Source organism: Rhamphochromis sp. 'chilingali', assembly GCF_963969265.1.
Source record: "Rhamphochromis sp. 'chilingali' genome assembly, chromosome: 10".
Taxonomy (NCBI): domain Eukaryota; kingdom Metazoa; phylum Chordata; class Actinopteri; order Cichliformes; family Cichlidae; genus Rhamphochromis; species Rhamphochromis sp. 'chilingali'.
In genome coordinates this window covers 15252357-15268491 of record NC_137937.1, presented here as the reverse complement: position 1 = coordinate 15268491, position 16135 = coordinate 15252357, and the positions used below count along the sequence as shown (strand labels likewise).

General features: G+C 41.6%; 2 protein-coding genes across 4 annotated transcripts in view; both read right to left on the bottom strand.

Moving 5' to 3' along the window:
* The window catches only part of adgra2 (adhesion G protein-coupled receptor A2), a 39759-nt gene extending 33129 nt beyond the window's left edge, over positions 1-6630 (bottom strand). The window contains exon 1 of the mRNA XM_080895251.1: positions 5555-6630. Coding sequence (XP_080751377.1) covers positions 5555-5844 — 290 coding nt within the window. The 5' untranslated portion in view covers positions 5845-6630. The remainder of the gene's footprint in view (positions 1-5554) is intronic.
* A 3156-nt stretch (positions 6631-9786) lies between these two features.
* Positions 9787-16135, bottom strand: part of pdlim2 (PDZ and LIM domain 2 (mystique)) — a 32067-nt gene continuing 25718 nt past the window's right edge. For all 3 annotated transcript variants that reach the window (XM_080893305.1, XM_080893304.1, XM_080893303.1), the window contains 3 exons: positions 12775-12923; positions 12010-12121; positions 9787-11015 (listed from right to left, as the gene is read on the bottom strand). In XM_080893305.1, the coding sequence (XP_080749431.1) occupies positions 10823-11015; positions 12010-12121; positions 12775-12923 (454 nt within the window). In that variant the 3' untranslated portion in view covers positions 9787-10822. The remainder of the gene's footprint in view (positions 11016-12009; positions 12122-12774; positions 12924-16135) is intronic.

Genomic DNA, 16135 nt, shown 5'->3' with positions numbered 1-16135 from the left:
TATTGTTGCCGTGGCTGAAATACTTTCATCTGAAACCCTTGACTGCCATTTAGCCACACTGACATACTGGGCTCAAGTTCAAGCACGCAGAGAGAGCAACTGCAGCTGTCTTGGATGGGGAGGGAGGGGGGACGATCACGCCAAGGATGGGCATGCTGCTGACCCTCACTCTGAGTATCTGAGCCCACTCGCTCAGGCTGGCATCCACTGAGCCACAGCCATCAGTCACTGACAATGATGACAAGAAAATACGCCAAAGGAGGAGCACAGCTTTGACTTGGGTACAAACCACAAGTTATGAAGCACCAGCACATTTGCACATGAGCTGCCACTGTACGTTCTCTTCATTTGTCTGTTATTCATTAAAACGCTAAAACAAAGACAGCTGCCCCCACGCTGCACTCATTTTTCTTTGGGTGTTTCAGGGCTATAGCATGAATCTGTAGGATACGTATACCAGTTAGCTAATGATACATATATATTGCTTGCTTCAACACAGATACCCCAAACTGGCATATTTGCATATGTCTGCCAGCTGGTTGTCTGTGAAACATCCTTTTTCAGATGAAAGATTGAATGAACTCTTCCTTCTGCTAAGTTGTGCTTCACAGCCTCCCACATTTTCATTATTATTAAAGCCATTTTTGTCCTGTTCCCTAATGCAGTAGTAGAACCTACAGTATGAAATCTTCTGAAACAGCCTTCACTTCATACAACAAGAATTCTGTGATCAGTTTACGAAGAAAGTCTGAAGATGCTGAAAACACTGAAATAGCCGATACCGAAAGATTACAGCTTCTTTAGTCAGCAGAGCTAAACTTTCAACATAATAAACAACATTTGGCTTTGGGACACAGGGGTTGATGAAATTATGCGTATGTGGATATTCCATTAAAATTATAATAACTTGTTAGTAATGAGCCCATCAATCATTGTGATTAATGGGCTCATTATGCAACAGTTGGCATCCACACTTTTCAGATCAAATTACATTATTATTGGAATAACAACCTGGATGGGTTTTTTTGGAGGGGGGGTTAACAAAAATGCCAGATTTGTTATTCCAATCGCATACATAAACAGTTAGCTAACTGGAATTTCGAACTCTACAGCTGGACCAATTTATCAACGGGCCAAAATTTTAGGCCACTATTAAATATTTTCTGATCTATTGATATTGCCATTTATAACAGCAAATGACAGAAAATGAAACAAGTAAAGAAGACACAACAGAAACACCCTTCAGCCAGGAAGTTGCATAGTTTGCCCACCAGGGGGCACTCTGCAACATCCCTTTTGCCAACAAGTGTTTGGAACTACAAACAAAACAGAGTCAGGCAGAATCACTAAATACCTACACATAACAAATGGAAGTTTTTTTGCGTTTCAGGTGTCTGAAAGAAAAAAAATATCGGCCGATATATTGGATTTTTAAATCATCAAATATCGACATTAGTCTTAAAAAACATACTATAGCTGTCAGGCTGAAGTCTGACAGAAACAGTTCTGTTTAGTCCCTGGTATTGACAGGTATGTAAGAAAAGTGTGTTTACACTCCAAACCAGTTGAGAGAATGGAAACTATGAACTTTTGCTATAGAGGCATAAGAGACAGCTTCTGTTAGAGATGTAAGCCGTTTAGAGTAGGTACAGATGTTCCTCCCTCTGTCAATAGCCTCAGTATAGTCTTCTTAGCTTTACTGGGAGCGTCCTGTGTCACTGAGCCTTCCTCCTGCCAATTCACTCATTTTCTTTTAGGCTATTTGGGATGCATAAAACTGGGGATATACCAACATTGGTGCCCATGTTGTCCCTACGTCTTTCTATGAATTACTGTCGGGGTCGTTAGGCTGGAACAGACATGTGAACAATGTCACCTTGTTCAATGTGGCATCCCCAGCAGATGTTTGAATGACTCAGTCCTGCCCTATTAATTCAAACATGTCCAATAATGACTGATGACTGGTACTTGAATAGGTTCAGACCTGGCATTAACACTCTCACTGGGTCTAGCGCTACCCTAATGTATTCCACTCCTCACTTTTATGCATCACCTTTAAATCCATTTTCCAAACAGCTTTTCTGACTTTTACCAGTACTAGTAAGGCCTGTACCATTCTGACTGGCCAGGTGTGAAGCACAACTAAATAACCTAAGCTTGGGGCATGGAGAAGACTGTGTAGAGAAGCTGGTGCCTTCAGTGTCTAAGCTGTAGAGATCTGCAGTCTTTTTTGACACAGATGAGTTCTCTCAGTTCATCCAGCTGAATTATTATGACAGAAACATCCAATCTGCTCTTGATAAAAAACAATATGCCAGTTGCATTAGAAAATGTCTCAGATTTGAACCTCCCTTGGCATTATCACAGACGAGAATTATTTCTTTTAAGTAACCAAAAGTTATTCGATTTTGCAGCAAATGAAGAAAGACTGTTTGCACTTCGTCAAAACAAAGTCCCGCGTCCATGTATGTCCTTGAACGCGTTGCCAAGATATGACCTAACTTCCTTTTCAACAGCTTCATTGCCATGATGAATAAAAGCTTTTGAAAATGAGAAATCCATATAATATCTTGGTATGAAGATGATCTGGTCCAGTTCTGATGAAGATCGGAAACAACGGAGCCTGTGAAATTTTAGCAAACTTAAAACACAAACCAAAAAAATTGATATCATATGGATTTATCATAGATCTTATGAATATTGGGCATATTGTTTAAAAATTAACTCCAGCTCCAACCAGCTGCTTCAGCGGCAGTGGTGTTACCCAAAATTGTAGTTTTGCATAATTCCGCTAACAGGCAAAGACAAATGTAACATCCAAAATATTAGAGACACGAAGTAATGTATTAAAAGTGAAGCTATGTTGATGCATTTAGGAGCCCTGCCTCCTCCTCTTGTGTCTCAACTTGGAGCTAAAGATCTGTTAGTCAGGGGATGGGGAGTTTTCAGTCTCCAGGGGCACATCCCTCTGAACTGCCTGCCAAACTTCTCCTCTCTCCATCATTTTTCTTGCTCAGCTTTCTTTCTTTCCCCTTTGATTTCCTCGTCCCACTTCTTCTACTCCTCGTATTCGACCTTCTTCCCTCGTTCCGGCCTCTTTTTAACCTACACCGTCTTTTCCCACTTTCTCCTCAACAGAACTTTTCACTTTCACACCCTTATCTGTTTTACCCTCTCTTCCCTTTCCACTCCTCTTCCTCTCTCAGCGATCCACCTCCTCTGCAGCCGTGCATAATTAGGCCTAAACACAAGCCTGCTCAAGCTCACATCTGGAAGAAGTTTGGACATGGCAGTTTCCTACCAAGACGACTAAATATTTAGGTTGAGAGTTACTGCATGTGGATGAACTCATGATAGAGAGCGGGGGGAGGGGGGATGGAGATAAAGAGAAACGAATGAAAGTGGGACAAACGACTGGAGCTCGATGGAGAAGGCTGAGAATAAATTTATACACCATTAAACTACTGATAAGCATAAGTTTAAAGAAACGGCGATGTGTAAACGTGACACACACTGCAGTGTAAACAAACTCCAAACAGAGATACTGACGAGCCATAGGAGGAGGTGATAATATTGGGGGGGTCAGGGGGGTGGACTGTTTGCTGCTCCTTTATGGATGGCAGGAGCAACAAACAGCCAGCTAATAGTTTTAATAAACAAATCGCCGTCGGGTTTTCCCATGAGGCTCAGGGGCCTCAGCTGGAATGTTCACAGGGGCCAGCTGTTGTGAATTACACGTAGCAGCCAGCCCCGGAAGCCCAAGGCCTGGTGTCCTCCAGCCTTTGCCTGCTCAGCATGGAGGAGAGCATTCCTCCAGGCTGCCCCAGAGAGAGGGCAGCAGGGCCTGGCTCTCAAGCCCTCCGATTCTGGAGAGGAGGAAAAGTGATGTAGGGCATGGAAAAAGCTCCTATGCCGCACCTGGGATACTGTCTGCAGTTTCAGAGCGTCTGTGGAATGTCAGGAATAACACGAATACCCACACAACTTCTCGCATTCCACATCTGGAGCTAATGTCACGAGCAACAGTGGGAACGCAGGCGCTTGAAAAGACTCACCGAATCCTCAGGAAAACAAACTTTCTAGACACCGTCGTTCCCGGGATATAGAGAAAATGGTGGATTGCAAGCGGAATTGTTTTCGCCTGGCAGAGAGCTTAATCAAAAAAGTGTCACAGAATGCAAAGCGCATGCACAAAACATCTTAACCAAAGTTAGGTGTGGGTATAGGAGATTATCTTAAGTCACCTCAACCACTGCCACCCGAGCCATTTCACCTCCTCCAGCTTTTCAGCAATGTGTTCCCCAGATGTTTATCCTGCCTTTAATAAGCAAGAAACATAAAGCCCTATAAATGGACTGCTGGCTGGCTTTAGCTCTCCTGGGCATAAATCCCCTCACTTTACCTCATATGCTTTCTCCAGTGGGGCAGTTGAACATGTTTTTCCCCCTGTGACGATGTGCACTTAGCATTTCTCCCGCTGGGTCAGAGTACAGAGACACTAACACACTGTGGGAATGAGCAATGTCTTCAAAAGACTGAGCAGCTGTGAAGAAAGTGGTGTGTTACTGTCCAAAGAAATGTGTCACTAATAGATCGGTAGGCCATCAGTCATGGGCAATAGTGTACTTTGGCCAGTGATGGTAGTGCTTTCAAGTTTGGTCCAAAACAGACCACACAAATAACTGCTTTATAATTACAAATATGCAACTATTCTGGGTCAGGATTAGTGCTGTCCAGCTCTCGCCAGATGTTTTTTTTCTTCCTCCCTTTTCAACAGAAGGAGATAGTGAGGCAGGGTGTTGCGGCATTTAAGGAGCCGCCCACCAGTAAAGCAAAGACTCAGACATAAAATACTTATAATTTGTTTCTGTTTATTCTAGTTCTGCGAGGCCAAGTCAGCTGGGCCATGTGCACGAGCGGCGGCGGCGGTGGAAGAAGAAGGAGCGAGCTGAAGACAGGGCGTCTAGCTGAGTCTAATTTAAAGCGACAGAGTTGTGTCAGAGAGGCAGGGCCAGATGATGGCTACAGTCAGCCCTATGCCCTCTCAACGCTTGTTTTAATGGTTTGCAGCATGGCAGCGTTCAGCCCAGCAGTTAAAGTAAATCAAGATGTAAGCGCCTAACCTGACAAGTCTTATTAACTCAGAAAGCCATTAATGTAGGTAAAACTAAGGTCAAGGGGTCATCGGTGTGTGGCTCCCAGAATACTTAAGCCTTAGATGATAATCACATTGGGAGTACTTTTTAAGAATGAACAACTAAAGGTGACTTCCCTAATCCTATAACATGGACATCCTGTGACTTCAACTTAATTTAACTATGGAAACAAGTTGTTTAAAAAGATTGGATAATATTTCCCCTCCAAAATGTTTAGGGGACATTCAGAAATACTATTATGAAAGCTGAGTGACACCAGAGAACAGAAATGAGGCCTAATTGTACCAGTGACACCAGTATGTCAGGCCCAGCCTTCAAAAATCCAGCCTTATGATAATAATACACTGTTAATTCGTCAGTTTGAATGTTACAGTGATGCTCAAAGTGTTCCAACTCACAGAGTGACGGTTCTGTTGGGCAGCAAGCCGGGATCCGGAAGTTCAGTCAGCTCCCCCTTGCTGCAGCTGACCCTGATCCCCACAGCCTGGACGCTGTGCAGTTTGGGGCGCTCTTCCGCGCAGCTGCAGCCACTGGTGGAGGCGAGCAGCCCCGGGCAAGCCTGGTAGAGCCTCGGCAACAGGAGCAGCATCAGTACCAGACGCCCCGGCAGCAGAGGGATGCCAACGCCGGGCGCAAACATTGTCCTTCGGCTGGATCTCACCTCAGCTGCACCCCAGCCTCCAATCATCCCATATCTGCAGCATGGAGCTTTCAGTGGGTGTAATGTGGGCGAGAAGAAAGTTGTAATAACAACAACAATAATAAAATCAGCTTTCAGGCCTTGAATGAATGGCAAGGTTAAAGGATCCGCTCAACAATGGACACTCGTCATCCGGTCATTCCAGAAATATTCAGCGCCGTTGATTTTTTTCCCCAAGTGTCCCGTTATGTCATGGCAGCCCGGGCGCACAACTCCCTCTGGTCCAAACGCTTTTAATAAATCCAAGAGATGTGTCACCCTCCAAACGTCCACAACAGTTAGAAAAAAAGCGATCCAATATGTCTCTAAAAAGTTGATGGCTGTGTTAATTACCTTTAGAGAAGTGGGAGTGTCCAGATTACCGTTATCTCGCCTTCTGCGAACTTAATCCAGGGGTTGGTGAGATTGACGGCTGAGCAGTCACATCCACAGCCACGCTGTCGTTTATATGAACAAAAATTAATTCTCTTTTTCACTTGCTCGCATCTCTTGAAAGTTTCCCTCAGTGTTTTCCTCCAATCCCTAAGCTCACCGTTGCTTACTCTCATGCGCAACTTGAATTCAGTTTGAACTTGTTGGAAAAAAGAAACAAACAAAAAACAGCAACTTTTAGTTCGTTTAGAAGTGAGCTCGGAGCTGCGGTGTAATTCCCAGAATCTAGCGGTTTTGCTTGCTTGCCTCTGTCACACTCAAAAATCACTTGGTTACTACCCCAAGTGCGCCCATTCCGTCTTCGTCTGCGCCCTGGTCCCCGCGGTCCTAGCGCATCCGGATCTGCACAGAGCGAGACAGAGAGGAGGTTCCACATGTGACCGGGGAGGGGGTCAGGGCAACGACGACTCACGTTACACGCCTTCACAAAAAAAAAAGAAAAGAAAAAAAAACATACGGCCCATTAGGTTTAATATTATGGATATGAGTTTGCCTAAAACCCACAAATATTTCCCCTATAAGCAAAACTGAAATAATTATCGAAATAATTAGGCCTAGTTATTAACTCAACTTTTGGCTTTTATCCCATTACAACAATAATACGTTCAATGATAAATTCATCAGAAAGGGAAACTGCTTTTGAAAATGTTGATCGGCCTGGGTGTAAAAGTCTGAAAGGCCTTGATTTCAGTGCCTGCCTGCACCGGGAGCCTAAAACTAAAATTATGAATGAATGTGGAAAGCCTTCATTGTATTGTGCCTTTGGAGCAGATCAAAGAGTTTTCATTCAATCGACGGGAAGCAGAGGAAGCAAAGACTTTTACAGATACGCTACGGCAAATGTGATATTGTTGCTGCAGAAAGAGTTATGATTAGAGTTATTGATCTTTAAAATGTAGACGTAGAGAATGGGGTGTCATATTGTAGATGATAACTTCTAGATTAATGGCATGTTTTCTTTTGTTTCCGTGGCTTCTCATAAATGCTGAAACTGGAGTGGCTGGCACAAAGAAGCTGTCAGGGCTCCAATACAGATAAGCTTTTTTCAGTCCTATTCTATCAAATTTTCACTGAATGTTCTTCCTCAATTATTCTGAGATAATAAAAAACATTAAATATTTTGTTGAAAGAACTATATATATATATAGAAATATATATATATTTATTTATTTTACAGAAACATTACATTTCTCCCCTAAAAGTAAAAGAATCCTTCCTCTGGCTCTGCTGCTCTTTTTTTCTCCCTGCGTGTATGGAAACTTCCCAAAATACAATATTTCAGTTTTAAAAATACCTTTTGATATACGAGAAGCTCAGTAGGATGGAAACCGTGGCGATTCAAATCTGGAGAGCATTTCAAAATATGAGAAGGTGAAGCAGGAAAGCTTTTGAAACGGGATTTTATGCAATTGGGCTTGACAACTATTCACCGACATATCCAAACTGCAGGCACCTCAGTCATGCAAGCAGCCTGGCAGTATAAAAGCGCACTGTGCTCTGAACCACACAGTGGACCCCTGGTGTGTTATTCCTGTATATGATACTTTACGTCGGGAATGGGCTGAAAAAGCCGGTGCAATTATTGAAAGAAAGCACAAGGAGTAGATGGGCGCCTGTTCAGCAATGAAACAGAGGGCTGTTTATCCAAGCCGTTAAATAAGGCTTCAAGTACAACACCCCCGTCCAGCTCCACAAGGCCCAGATCTCTCTCATCTGGAGAGCACAGTTTCCATTTTAAAATGTCACGTCCCAAACTGCACATTACATCAAATTGTACTTAATGGCATCCAGACAAACTTTAATGTCGGTCCAACATTTTCTCTCCATGTACTCCACACGCTCTCCCCCTGCTCCTTATAGCTTAGCAAGCAAGTCTCTCCTTCTTCCCTGTTCCACATCTGGACTCCATTCCAGGTGGAGTTATTGAGAAAGGGGGAGAACATCACGAAGGTGGAAAACAGAGAAGGTTGGAGGCTAAAAAAGCCAAAAAACGTATAGGGTTGAGATTGTGCCTCAGTGTCGATTTTGACTGATGTTATACAAGCTTTTTGGGGATGTGTGACAAAGGCTGAGAGATGGTTTTGTATGTCGGTCGTCTTCTACAAATCCCACACTGGTAGATAAACATGTAAAACAATGGGGTTTTCAGCACAATTAGAGAAACCAGACCCACTGACTGCTGAGTTTCAGGCAAAAAGTCCGGATTTCTGCCAATGGATGAACAAAAGAAAACTTCCAGCCGGGAAACAGACGTCAGGCGACCTGCTGCCGAGTGTTTCTCGAGGAGCTCGTGACATCTAGTGGTGAGATCCGCAGCGCACTCGTCACTCCTCCACTTCTGCACATTTCCTGGGTGAATGGTTTTATTTAACACTTTATGATAACATTAAGCTCTTTACTTCTACATTTTTGAGGGGTTATCAAACGATGTGGTGCTGTACTGTCAACACTCATTTATCCGAAGTCTTTCAAGTAAATTTAGAATTTAATCCAATATAATGCTGCAAAGGAGGTTTATCTTTGTAGTCATTGTATAATGATCCACAAATAATGCAGAAATCAATTCTATAATTGCCTAGTAACCGAAATCATAGTACACTCGCCTATGCTTCCCCCCACTTGTTTATATAAACATACCATCAGATTTCTCCACGAAATGAATCAGCTCATGTCCATATTTTGTTTCTAATCCTGCGCAAAGATTTTATAACGGAGTTTAAAAATCTTAATCCATGTGTAATTTGAGTTTTATCGCTTTCATAAGTTCATAAAGAACAAGTCTGAAACTGCAGTAATACTGCCGTCTTTTGGTCAGGAACGTGAATTACATAGCTGATACACAGCCTCAAAGGCAACGCACGTCATAACTCTCCCTCCTCATGTGCTGCATAATTATATCAGACATCTCTTGTCATAGACGTGGGTCTCCCAACAACTTTGTAATGCTCATTCAGTTACAAGACCTGGATGGCAGATAAGCTTGTGGGAAAATAAAAGCATCCAAACTACCGTTCTAGTTTCCTTTTTGCCTGGTCTGCTATTCACAAAGCATGTTGGCAGATTTTTAATCTGGATGCCTCTTCTGACACAAACCACCCCAAGGGATTTGTGTCTCCTCCTGGGATGAACTGCAGAGCTTTTACTGGCACTGCACTATGGAGCCACTAGTAAAACAATTAAATATAATGACAAACATAATCCCTAGATTGTGTGCGATATAATATGTGGAATAATAAATATGCAAAAATGCATTTAAATAAACTGTCTACCTATCTGTACAACTTCTACTACAAAGAGATGTTTGCAGTTTGTGTATGTCACAGACCTTGTTCTACATTCAAAAATGTGCGGTAAAGAACCAGCTTACAGCAGCAGTTAAACTCTTTTCTGTGCTACTTTTGGCGAAACTCTTTCTGGTGTTAATATGGGAAGAATAAATGTTTCAAGTTGGCAGACATAGTTACATTAAAGAAACAATAACACATCAGGAAAACACTGCATACACACATACACATTTTGGTACACACAACTGCAAAACAGTTATTATCGCTGAGGAAGCTTCAGGTTGTGCGAATTTATTAAGTGCCACATGAAATGTGAACATTATAGTGCATCTCTGAGTACTGCTGTAAGTGTAGCATCATCGATTCTTTTCACACTATATGTCCTGTGCATACATTATGCATTTTAAGTGATCTACATTATAGAATACATTTCAATCACAAACATCAAAAATATTTGCATATTAAATGAAACTCTAGTCCCTCAAAAGGTAACAAAAACAGCCACAAAAAAAAATCCCCTCATTATTTATAAATTCAGATTACAAAAGAAATACAGAAAAACTCAGGGGTTTTTGGCCTGATACTAAATTTGCAACTCCTGTGTTTGTAACAGTGTGAACACCCTTTCCCTTCTTCCTTTCTGCCTCTCACTCTCACATGTGCACACACACCCACAGATGAAGGGAACGCCTGAAGAAGCCGCCACACCCCTGCATGAGAAAGTATGCACACATACACACCCACACAGCACTATCTGTGTACATTACATTTTTTAAAAAGGCATGCAGTGTAAGTTTTCTTTTGATCCCACTGTGTCAGCAGAAAATTTAAATGAAGATCCTGATCCTCAGAGTCAGCCCTGTTGAGTTTGTCCAAAGCAGTGGTGATTTGTAAATCTGGCCTTAGCATAATGTCATGTGGCTTGACTCCATGGCAGCTGTGAATCATTAGGCCTAAGAATAACCTAAAGATGGCACGGAGGCTGGTTAATTTAAAAAAAAAAAAAAGAAAAAGAAAAGACAAACAAAGCCCCATTTCTCATACATTTACAAAGAAGGCAACAAAGTGTATTATATTACTGCAAAGTATGGTTAAATGTGATCAGAAAAGAGCATCCTCGACCATATTGTTGATTCATCTCCACCTCCGTGTATCTTCTCAAGATCTAAAACTCAGTCAGATGAGGTGGATATTTAAGCCAAACAGGCAGCCCTCTGTGTCCACAGTGAGGCAGGGGTGGAGTGGCAGACTCAGTGGTGAGGGGACACGGTGGCTGGGGGGGAGCTGCCCGGGCCCTGGTACCTTTCTTTGGCGTGCTTCTCACAGTACATCACATCTCCAATCCAAAAGTGCCCTCGCATACTCAGGTTAAGACCGCAATCTGTGCACGTGTAGCACTCGGGGTGGCGGAATCGATCGTCGTTGATGCGCACGGCCTGTGAGCTGCGGAGAGATGAGCGCAATCAGGCACCAAGAAAACAGACTAGATGATCGAACGGTGAAATGATGAGTTTCAACAATCAGCACAAATAATCACCATGCTAAAACAAAACAGTTAATAGACCCGCTTGAACTGTCTACAATTGATGTTTCAGACTCCTTTTGAAATTTTGTCTATTATTTTTCCCCCACAAATCGTTACACAGCAGACCACAATGGCAGTGTTGTGCACCAGGTAAACCAGAAGCATTCGTTCACATATTTCAGTTTCACCAGTTTATTCTGGTCATGTTAAGAGGCTCATGGCCTTCAGAGTATGACTCAAATTGGAGGTCAGATAATTTAAAATCAGTGATTTGATGTGCGAGTTTCACGGCAACTCATATCCTGATCTCATATACATCTTTATGATAATCTGATAACGATTTAGTAGTATATTATATATATAGTATTATATTCTATAAACACGTGAAGCCTCAAATAAATAAAAAAATAAAAATAAATAAGAATTCCCTCCAGAAAAGGATTTTGTATTTGTCATGTACACACTTCTCTATCCTGACTAGTCTTCCAGTTCCAGATAAATATTACCATTTGCAGCCAAATACTTAAATCTTTGTTCATTAAGACCCAAGTATTTTGCTTTTGAACTATAAGCACAGTGTCTTCTGTCTTTTGTTGAGGAACCCGTTCTCTTCGGTCACTCTACCATAAATGGCTGAGTGGTGCGCATAAGAGGGGAGCGGAAGTCTGACTCTCGTCACCAAGGCAAACACCTTTTGTCCATAATAGCTCAATCTGGTTGGGCTGGCAGGTCTAGAAGTCTCATGTACCACAGCTCAAGTGTGAAGGTTTTGTAATTGTGTAGCATCATTTGCAGATTTATAAGTAAAACAAACCAGCATCAAATCTTCTGAGTCTGAGACACAAATATATTATTATATCAACGGCTATGTTATCCAATTAAGCATGTAACTGCAGGCGACCACAGACTTACACAATTTTGGTACCACACCTCTCGCAGGTGTGGTATTTGCTGGTTCCTCCCACTGATGTGGTTGCTTTGGGGGCATTTGGTGAAAGATTTCCTGGAAACCTCAGAGCTGCCTCTGGAGAAAAACACACACACAGAGTTGCTCATGATGAAGTTTTGACACGCTGCGTCTCACTGCTCAACACATCAGCACTCTGTTTGTCTTCACTGTCCTCTGTCAGTGCAGCTTGTTTATGTTTCCGGTAACTGTCATCACAAGGTCGTCGCCTATGGGACACGCTATATGAAATTTCCAAATACTGGCCATTATCACGTCATGAAAGAATGTTATCACTATCTGGATTTATTTTCACTGCCAAAGATCAAAGCCAAAGGGGAATCAGACAGATGTATTCCATGATAACATTTTTATGACCCACACACTGCAGAGTTGCGCTCCTCATGACAAACATATGGAAGTGCATATGGTTCTGAATGATGCACATTTGTCAAGGATGGTTTCAAGGTGGAGATGTGGGCAGCAAACAGAAACAAGAGAGGAAGTGAATTATAAAGTACTTGATATAGCTGACAGATGCAGAAAATAAGTCTCAAAGCAGCCAGTCCACATGGATAAAATCTCTGCAGTCACAAAGCCCTTTTGTGCTCAACTAATACCTACTGCCACTTTCTTGTGTGTTCTAACATACACACACACACTTTTATATTTATGAAACAATGTGCACTTTTGTCTATAAAGGATGCTCTTTGGATGAATGAGCGTCTCACCTTTTTCGTCAGCCTCCAGGACCTCTTGCAGCATTTTAAAGGTGTTGGACTGACGAGGTGGATTGCGGGACTCCCTGTTCTCCTGGATCATCTTGTACACCTCTGAGTCTGTGTCGAACCTCTGCATGGCAAAGTCAGAACTGGGACTGCTGTAAAACAAACCAATAATAATCAGTATAGGATCTATTCATTTATATATGATTTAAAATATATAAATGTGTATGATACGGTGATATTAAAGCATTAAAGTTTGTATTATGACTGAATAGATGGACATAAAACCAAGTCACCAATAATAACTTAAAGCAGGCCTCTCCGGCTCTCTTTTGTACATTTGATTTTTGCTGCACTTTGGCGTGTTGCAATTTGCACAAGTTTGTGTTGAGTGTTTTGGCTGCAGTTTTGCAGGCAGAAGGCAAACTTTATCGGATATCAGTTGGTTCCTCTATGTAGATGTAAAAGTTTTTTTGTTGTTTTTTTTTTTTTAAATAGTAACTGAAACTGAGTGCTGCTCATTATGAATGTCTGCTGTATTACACTCTGACAGAGTGCAGGCAGAGCAGGACGCATGAGCCTGTGAGTATAAGCTCAGGGCAAATCAAAGCTTTGAGTTAAGGGTAACTCTCTCCACACACATATTTGCAACTCATCACATGCATTTGCAGATTCACCAGAAGTGTGTTTGTAAAGAGCCAACTAAGAGGCCCATCTAAGTTTGAACTTCTTTAGCTGTTGCTCAGAACAGCGCTTTTATCTAATCTAAAATGGTAAAACAACTTATCTGATTTATGAGATTTCTGCCATATTTGTTCCTAAATCAATCTATATTGGCAGGTACTTCCAATGACTGCTTCAACAGCTCCAACATTGTACAATAGCAGAGACAACACCCAGACCAAACCAGAGAATTCTCCCCTCTCATCAAAATTTAAAATATGATATTACAGTGGGAACTGTTGAATTTATTGATCAGGGGATTACTGTTATTTCAGGAAGGTTCTTGGGAAATAACTAGTTGATGCCAAGAAAAGCCATACAAGTATGATCTGGTATGATTTCTATATGAAATGGCATGTTTATTTCTACATTAATAGCAACTCTGTACAAGAATTCAAACAATATCAAACTAATGCTCAACCTGCTCCATCAGTAACACCATACTTTGCTGTCTTGCTGTTAACTCAGCAAACAGCTACAAGGAAGAAACAAGGAGGGCAAAAGGCTAACTGAGAGAGCCACATCTCAAATCTAAAATCCTTAAAGAAAAAATAAAATAAAATAAAGAGCTTAACGAAAAGCGGCTTTGTTTTTTTGTTTTTTTTAGAAAACTTCTGATTAGTTAAAACCGGTTAACAAAGTAGTAATAAGAGAGGCTTGTGCATTACATAATCTATAGCACAAAATAACATCACCAAGTACAAAATTGATTCAAAAGCCTCTCCAACAGCCAAGAAACATGAGATCCCGCAGTTGCGTGTCTCTTTTTGTGAAGGTGTGACCTTTGGCCTTTTCAAAATGAAATGTCATCACATCATTTTATCCCATTAGAAACTTGTGAAATTAGCCCATGAGTTCTTGAGTTGTGGTGAAAAACGTGTTTCGACAAGCTGCACTGGCCCTGAGGTCAACTGCAAATCTGTGCCAAATTTTTATAAAATCCCTCGAGGTGACCTGACACATGTTCATGAGAATCCCTGCACGTACATGCAGACTGACAACTCAAACACATGACGCCTCCAGCCACTGTTGTCGCTGGTACACAGCCATAGAAAATTACTTCAAACTCTGCATTTTTGCAATTTCAGCTTCAGGTTAAGGGCAGGAGGGGAGAAGAAGCTTCCATCAAAGGGTATTAGACACTGTGAGCTGAATGATTATTACTTAACAGATAAAAGCTCCGTCTTCCAAGCAACCCGAGCTGAGGAAACCCATGTACTAAAATGTAGATTGGCAGAACATTGGTAAGACACAAAATTTTGTTCCTGTATGTGTGTTTGTCTGGAGGGAGTGTTTTCAGTCATGTGGAACCAGTCGGCCAGGTACACACTGTTCAGACTAGGTGCGATTTGATTACTTCAAATAGGAGCCGTTTTGTCAGCTAGAATAACCCAACCTGACTGACTGTCCCACCTGTTGTCACCTACTGCAGAGATATTTATGCTTTAACTGACACCTGTGGTGTGAAGACAAAGCCCTCAACTTCATTCAACACTGTTGTGATTTAACATACAGATGTGAACCTATAAAGCCTTTTTATTTATTTTTTTTGTACAACAACATTACAGTTAGCGTGTTGCTGGGTTTTGGCAGATTTGTAACATTTTTTAACTTCATGTAGCCTGGCTCTATACATTCAATTATTATGAGTTTAAAGCAGATTCAAGATGAGAAATCTGTGACTGTGTTGCTTTTAAAAAACAAATCAGTTTGCGTGACTGATAATTCAAATTATGAGACTAGACAACTTTGTTAAACTGGAATTGGGCTGAGGCAAAGAGACAGACGTGGCCATTGAAAAAGGAAACAGCCCTGGTTTCTTGGGTTTTAGGTTCAGGTTCACTGTCCAGCTGCAAAGATGAGTAATGGTTTTAAATGAACATGTTCAGAGAATTTTCATAAGATATATTTCTGTGTATGCAAAGCCCATTTCCCCCTTAGTGAACATGGCTGCAACAAACAAGGGCAAACAGACATAGCAACAAGTATGTGAATGAAACAAATGCTCAGACCCTTTCTTCTGCATCACTGAACATGGTTCAAATTGAAAACAGACCTCTCAGACCTCTCCAAGTTTTCCACATGCTCAGCTCCACCCTAAGCAAGCCATTTCCCCTTTTCCTTTCCCTCACCATCCCTCATGACATGCTATCTCAAAACAAATGGAAATTCTAGGTAAAAGAATAGAAATAACAGGACTTATGGTCAGAGAAAATAACATGCATCTGAACAAGCAGTCAAGCACACAGATTATTAGTGCAAGCACATTAAAACAACTATCACTTTTAAATCTAATTCCACAAAACTCTTGGGAATTGCGCTTTCCAATGTTCTCACATGTATATATCAGTGGCCAAGACAAATGTGCTGCTGGTTTCTGTATCCAGACTTGGCTCATGCGAGCAACAATGAGACCCAAGGCATAGCTGCATGTAGTCGAAACATCTAAGATCACAAAGCTAAATTCCAGCCATATTTATGAACTGGTTTCCTTGAAGTACAACATCTAAACCAAAGTCAAAACATATGGAGAGAAGGAATTAAAAACAGCAAAACATAAGATGACGAGACTCACCTCAAAAAGAAAAAAAGAGAGAAAGAGAGTGAAAAAAGTGGGGAAGAACAACTCCAGCTAAAGTCCTTG